The 7,409-nt window shown below is 44.5% G+C and overlaps 1 protein-coding gene across 1 annotated transcript in view; it reads left to right on the forward strand.

Moving 5' to 3' along the window:
* The window catches only part of PFDN5 (prefoldin subunit 5), a 43,333-nt gene extending 37,772 nt beyond the window's left edge, over positions 1-5,561 (forward strand). Inside the window, exons 5-6 of the mRNA XM_048491917.1 lie at positions 4,941-5,046; positions 5,152-5,561. Of these exons, the coding sequence (XP_048347874.1) occupies positions 4,941-5,046; positions 5,152-5,231 (186 nt within the window). The 3' untranslated portion in view covers positions 5,232-5,561. The remainder of the gene's footprint in view (positions 1-4,940; positions 5,047-5,151) is intronic.
* The last annotated feature ends 1,848 nt before the right edge of the window (positions 5,562-7,409 follow it).

Below are 7,409 nucleotides of genomic sequence, written 5' to 3' on the forward strand. Positions count from 1 at the left end.
GCGCTTTCATTAGCGGCGGGCGGGAGGAGACGTTTGTTGCCGAGAGAGGGACTCACTCCCTGCCTGGTCTTACAGCAGCGCTTCGACTCCCCTCCTGGCCCCTTTTATTTCCTCCTGCCAGCAACCCTGTTAGCTCCTCAGAGGAGACCCTTTTTCGGGGGGGGGGGAGTCTTCTGGGCAGTCCAGCCCGCCCCGCCATGTACCATCCTTGTAAGGACATCTCCCTCACTTTGCCTCTGAGAACAGCCTCTGCTCCACGTTTCCAGCCAGTGCCGGATTTTGTGTTTGGAAGTTTTTGAGCAGCAGGCACCGTGCGCGCGCTGGCTGGTGTGCTCTCTTAGGAAAGAGATTTCTCTCCCACAAAGACATGTTTTCCACAGTCAGTTGGGCAAGCACGGGGATTATCTCAAAATTTGTAGCTGTTTACATAAAATGCGGGTGGGGTGGATGCCTTGAAAAGAGCGTGAGGACGATCCCCCCTCCCCTCCCCAGTCACCGTCCAGCAATCGCTAGCTCTCATGTTGACACACCTTGCCCTTCCAGCCTGTCTTGTGTGTGTGTTTATGGAGGCAAGGGCATTCGTAAAGCACAAAATGCATTTCCAGTGGACCAGAGAGAAGGTGGTGGTGTTTTTTATCTTTTCCCCATTAGAGTCTCCTCTTCATTATGTAAGGAGGAGCGGTGAAGAGAGATTGGAGGGGGGGGGGAATGAATTTAAGATCTCATGTTAACTTCCTTTTTTCATATTTCTTGGGAGAATGATGATTTGGAGCTAGGCAACCAGATCTCATTAAATAAAAATTTCAGGATCCAAAGATCCCTGGGCAAAAAATCCCTTCCCCCCACCCCAGCAACTCTCCATGCTTCCTGAGATGTCTGAATAATAAAATCAATAACTTCTCTTCCACCACCCCTGAACTTAAATTGGGAGTGAAAAGTTGGTTTAATGAGGCATGCAACCTGGGAATTGCAAATGAAATTCCCTGAAATTACAGGGTTAATCCTAAATAAGAATTCTTTATTAAATATGTATTGGTCAAACTAAGGGTCTTTTTTTAAAATTTAAAGCAGAGTATTTTCATACTTTTAATTCCTGCCAGTGATTTTATAATCATTTATTCCCTCTCAACTCACTTTCTCCAGCTTTAAAAAACTGCTGCTTTAATATGGAAACCATGTGTAGCCAAATGCCCATAAACAAAGAGCAAAAAGAGTGAAGGGAGAAGATTAGAAATAAGGCATGAAATAGGTCTGCTTTCAACATTTGCTTTAAATTAACAACCTGTATGGCAAAGAGGTGGTTCTTTAAATTGTTTGTTGACACTGGATTTGAGAAAATCATGCTGAGACTTGTTGATATTTGGAAATAAATGGATGTTTTTAAAGTATTGGGATGAATGAGCAAGCAACAATTGGTTGCCCAAATAGTTGCATGGAGGACAGTGTAATGAAATTCTCAAAGTAAAGATGCTAAAAGCTATATAAAGCTGAGGGAAAGGAAAAAAAGAATTGATTATTGTTTCTGTACAACACAAAATGAAGTTGTGGAACGATTCCTTCTCTTTCAAGAAACAGTTATTGGGAGTATTTTTGTCAAGAATGTGGCACCCAAAGGTGGCCACTGGCAACTCGTTGGTCTTTTTGCAAGAGAAATCTGCCATTATTACCAGGGGCTTGGTTTGCTCACATGTGAGCTTTTTATTCCACGCAGACTGAGCTGAAAACCTTTATATTTATATGCCTCTCTATCTACTTCCTTAAATATATTCTTTGCTATCATAAGACACAACCATTGACAGGCTTTCTTAACACTTGCTCTAATTCTACCTTCCACTTTAATCACCTCCCCCCACAACAGTCATCTTGTGAGGTAGGTAAGGCTGAGAGAGTTCTTGGAGCCATGTGTTGCCGTTCTGGTGGTCAACAAATTCAAAAGGAACCCCAGTTGAGAATCACTGGTCTATTCAGGGAATATCCATTTCTTTAGTGTTAGATATGTTGTGTCGGATAGATTTGTACTGGGTGCTTAATTTTTAAAAAATGTATTTTTGCAGACTCCAAGTCACCCAGAAATGGCTACAGCCAAAAAAGCTAAAACAGACAGTGGAAGATCATTCCAAGAGACCTGGACAGAGTTATTTGGAGTGATTGAACGCGGTGGGAAAGCGTTCTGTGTCCTGTGTAACGAAAGTGTTGTCTGTCGTACATCAAGTGTCAAACGGCACTTTGACACCAACCACGAAAATATTGCCAAACTTGATGAAGCTGAAAGAAAAGAGTTTCTTGAAGGGAAATTGAGGAGCTATCATTCCCAGCATCTTAGTTTTTCCAACTATCTTTCCAGAACAAATCATCTGACAGCTGCCAGCTTTCAAATTTCACTGTGCCTAGCAAAACACGGCAAGCCCCTCTCTGATGGGGAGATTATCAAAACAGCCATGTTATCTGGGAGTAATTCTCTTTTTCATGATTTCCCAAACAAGGACAAAATTCTGAAACGCTTTTCTGAGATGGCAATTAGCAGAAATACTGTGAAAGATCGAGTCCAGCGCATGGCAACTGATGTTAGTCAGCAGCTCACCACTGACTTACAAAAGGCAGCCTGTTACTCCATTTGCGTGGATGAAAGTACAGATGTGACTGATCATGCCAGGCTAGCAGTAATTCTGCGTTATGCTGCTGGTGACATCATGAGAGAAGAGCTGGTGAAACTGGTGTCTTTGCCCAAAAGAACACAAGGGATAGATATCCACAGTGCTGTGATGGAGGCTTTTGTGTCACACAATATCAGACCAGAGAAAGTGGTTTCAATCACTAGTGATGGGGCACCTTCCATGGTGGGGGCAACATCTGGCTTCATACAGTTCTTTGTTAAAGAAGTAAAACATCCAGTCATCCAGTTCCATTGCATTATACACCAGGAAGCTCTTTGTGCCAGGGACAGCAGCAAAACATTTGACGATGTCCTGAAAGATGTCACAAAAATGGTCAATTACATCATGGCTCGTGCTCTGAATTCTCGACAGTTTCAGACACTTCTTGAGGAGGTTCAGGCACAGTATAATTGTTTACTTATGTACAACAATGTCCGGTGGCTGAGCAGAGGACGAGTCCTGGAGAGATTTGTAGCCTGCTTGGATGAAATTAGGCTGTTTATGAACGAAAAGGGGCAGGAATTTCCACAACTCACTGATATGGCCTGGCTTACCAACCTAATGTTTTTCACAGATTTTACAGCACACTTCAACATACTGAACAAACAGCTACAAGGTGTTGGGAAAACAGCAGAAAGGATGTTTTGTGATATCAAAACATTTGAGAGAAAACTGCAGGTTTTTGAAAGAGATCTTGAAAGTGGGCAGCTGAAATATTTCCCAAAACTAAAAATGCATTTGGAAAATTCTACAACTTTTGCAGACAATCCTACAAGCCATCAGGAAATCTACAAGGAATTTTCTAGCATTGTAGCAGCTGCAAAGGTGAATTTTAGTAAAAGATTTTTACAGTTCCGCAAGATGGAGGCAACACTGTCTTTTCTTACTTATCCAGATAAAGCCAAATTTGAAGAACTTGATCTTTCCTGCGTAAATTGGTTAAATTTAGAAAATCTGGAAATGGAGCTGCTGGAATTTCAAGAAAGCACACTCTGGAAAAATAAATTCTATGACTTGCGTGAAACACTGGAGAAGATAGAAAGGATGACAGAGGAGAACACAGCTAGTTCTGAAAATGAAATCCTCAAAGTGTGGAATTCTCTGCCAAATAATTTTAAATCAATGAAGGAACTTGGGATTGCTTTCCTTTCTTTGTTTGGATCGTCTTATGCTTGTGAGCAGCTGTTTTCAGCTTTGAACTATATAAAATCTGACACAAGAAACAGACTTACAGATGAGCTGAGTGCTGCATGTGTTGCTCTCAAACTTACTAAGTATGAGCCAAACATAGACAAATTATCAGCATGCATGCAACAGCAAAAATCACATTAATTGGTCAAAAGCATGCCAAATGCAAACGTTCACTTTCAAGAAAAAGTTGTTTGTAAAATAAAAGTTGTTTATGTGAAGTTGTGTATAAAATAAAAGTTGTTTATATCATTGAAAGCTCTGTCATTGTGTTTTTCTTTTCAGATAAAATATGGTGATGTATGAGTTATTTTTTGTAAACTAAAACCTCAGTATTCAAGTTAAATTGCCGTATGGGCACTTTGTGATACATAAATGGGTTTTGAGTTGCAGTTTCGGCACTCGGTCTCAAAAAGGTTCGCCATCACTGTACTAGACTAGTACACCCGCTTGCTGCTTTGAAATGGCTTCAGCATGGTGGAGGCTTGAATTGGGGCTAGAAGTAGAGCTGACTGCATGTTTTCAGTACTTAAACTAGAGCATAGGTGTCAAACTTGCGCCCCTCCAGATGTTATGGACTACAGTTCCCACAATCCCCTGCCAGCACAATACTGGCAGGGGATTATGGGAACTGTAGTCCATAACATCTGGAGGGGTGCGAGTTTGACACCTGTGAACGAGAGCCTATTAGTGGGCCCTCCTAGTCCATTTTAGTGTGTTTTAAAAGAGAGAATACTGAAGGCTTCCGCAGCCGAAATCAGCCGGCCGTTGTGGGTTTTCCAGGCTCTGTGGCCGTAGCCTGGTCGTTTTTGCTCCTAACATTTCACCCGCATCTATGGCAGGCATCTTCAGAGGCAGGTCCTGGTAAGATGCGTTTCTCTCCATAGTATGCCACTGATGATGCCTTTAGCCATAGATGCCAGCAAAACACCAGGAGCAAAAACCATCAGACCACGGCCACCCAGCCCAGAAAACCCACCACAGCTAGATCATGAGTATGCATTTTTACTGGATGCTGGATTCTAGCTCAGCCTTCCTTGATTAGGAGCCTCGTTTTGGTGCTGTGTGCAGTCATCACTGTTTCTTTGACCTTTGCAGCCTGTGGAAGACGCCAGAGACTTCTACAAGAGGAAGATCGATTTCCTGACCAAACAGATGGAGAAAATCCAACCAGCGCTGCAGGAGAAACATGCCATGAAGCAAGGTGGGGACCCCAAGGCAGGAGAGCAGTTAGGACTGGCAGTGCTGCCATCTGGCTGTGGCAGCAACAACTGGAACGAGTTCTGACTCTGTTTCTTCTTCTTTGCAGCTGTGGTGGAGATGATGAGCCAGAAGATTCAGCAGCTCACAGCAGTGGGGGCTTCCCAAACAACCGCAGCAAAGGCCTAGCAAGCACCAAGCCTCTCACGTGCCCCTGGGCACTTTAATATTGACCATTTTGTGACATAAGCCCCAGGGAGCAGCACTCCAGTTTACCGCTGCAGAGGAAAGGGGGAAGTTCTTTGCTTGAACGCAAGTGGAATTCTAGTATTTAAAGGTTTTCTGGGGTAACATCTCCGAGTTCCTGTCTGCTCCATTAAGTGGACTTTTGGGTAGCCCCTTTGGTGGGTTTTGTATTTCTGGCTGCAATGTGGGGTTGTTCTTAATTTTAATACCCCACGAAACTTGTCACTTGAAAATGGAATTGTACAAAATAAACAGGTGGGGATGACAGACTGAGTGAGACTTCCGGACTGATTGATTATAATGGAGTGATTCTCAGAAACAGAAATGGCGAGTATAAAGAACTGGGCTAGGGGAGGGGCCAGCTCGTGCTGCATTAGATTTAGTGCGCAGAGACAGGAAGGGTCACTCTAGCTCAGGGGTGGGCAATTATTTTTTCCATGGGGCCGCATAAGAAACAGAAAATATTGTGGAGGGCCGGGCCAAAAGGCTGAACTCAATTCTGCATAATAGGGGCTGATAAGTGACAGACAGGTGCACAGATCAACTTGGAATCAGTGGCAACAGTTCTGCATACAACACTATTTGGCACAAAGAATCACAGGCTTAACCTACCTGCATAGTTGTCCACTGTGACAATCAAGCAAGAGGGGAGACTTAAGTCCCTTGACCTACTTTTTTCATCGACTGGTGCTTTTGAAAGCCCCGCAGAAGCCGGGAGGGCGAGGCGCTTTTGAGAGGCGCTTTTGAAAGCCCTGCAGAAGCCGGCAGCCAAGGCAACTGGCTTCTGCGGGGCTTTCAAAGGAGGGGAACGCCCCAGAAGCCACTGCACGAGGAGAGTGGCCTTTCTCAGAGGCCCTTTCCAGCGCAGTGGCAAGGTGAGGGGGGAAGGGGGAGGGTTAGCGGAAGAATGAGCAGCGCGGTTCTAAACAGGTCCTCTTAGGCCAGGGCCAGGTCTGTCATACGGGCCAGTCAGGGTCATCCGGCGGGCCGGATGTGGCCCGCGGGCCGTATAATGCCCAGGTCTGCTCTAGATCCTTATTGTGTTAACTGCAAATTTTCTCAGCATAAACCTAGGCTTCTTTACTTTGAATTAAAATTCCATAGAATTGAATGAAGCTCACGCTGTAGGAAACGTGCTTCAATTTCGCCCGGGTGTTCCGGGTTCACTGGAGAGACAAAAATATACCAACTATATCCACAGTAGTTTCTGCAACCAAATTCTTTGTCTTATGGACCCCCGTTTTCCGTCTTCCATGTCTCCCTGGGTGATCTTGGAAAAGCTGTTTTTTGTTTGCCTCCTCAAAAGAACATAAGAAGAGCTGTGCTAGATCAGACCTGTGGTACAGCTAGTTCAGTGTCCTGTCTCCCACAGTGGCCAATTGTTACTCGCTGAAGCCTTCCCCTGATGTTGTCTTCAAGTACTGGATTTCAGAGTTTTACTTGTGTCCAGTTCTGGTCGCCGCATCTCAAAAAGGATATTGAGGAGATAGAAAAAGTGCAGAGAAGGGCAACGAGGATGATTGAGGGACTGGAGCACCTTCCCTATGAGGAGAGGCTGCAGCGTTTGGGACTCTTTAGTTTGGAGAGGAGACGGCTGAGGGGGGGATATGATTGAAGTCTACAAAATTATGCATGGGGTAGAAAATGTTGACAGAGAGAAATTTCTCTCTCTTTCTCACAATACTAGAACCAGGGGGCATTCATTGAAAATGGTGGTGGGGGGAGAATTAGGACTAATAAAAGGAAACACTTCTTCACACAACGTGTGATTGGTGTTTGGAATATGCTGCCACAGGAGGTGGTGATGGCCACTCACCTGGATAGCTTTAAAAGGGGCTTGGACAGATTTATGGAGGAGAAGTCGATTTATGGCTACCAATCTTGATCCTCCTTGATCTGAGATTGCAAATGCCTTAACAGACCAGGTGATCGGGAGCAACAGCCGCAGAAGGCCATTGCGTTCACATCCTACATGTGAGCTCCCAAAGGCACCTGGTGGGCCACTGCGAGTAGCAGAGAGCTGGACTAGATGGACTCTGGTCTGATCCAGCTGGCTTGTTCTTATGTTCTTACTTCTAAATGTGGCCATTTCCTCACTTTATTCTTATCTCGCTTTTTCCT

Source organism: Sphaerodactylus townsendi, linkage group LG03, assembly GCF_021028975.2.
Source record: "Sphaerodactylus townsendi isolate TG3544 linkage group LG03, MPM_Stown_v2.3, whole genome shotgun sequence".
Taxonomy (NCBI): domain Eukaryota; kingdom Metazoa; phylum Chordata; class Lepidosauria; order Squamata; family Sphaerodactylidae; genus Sphaerodactylus; species Sphaerodactylus townsendi.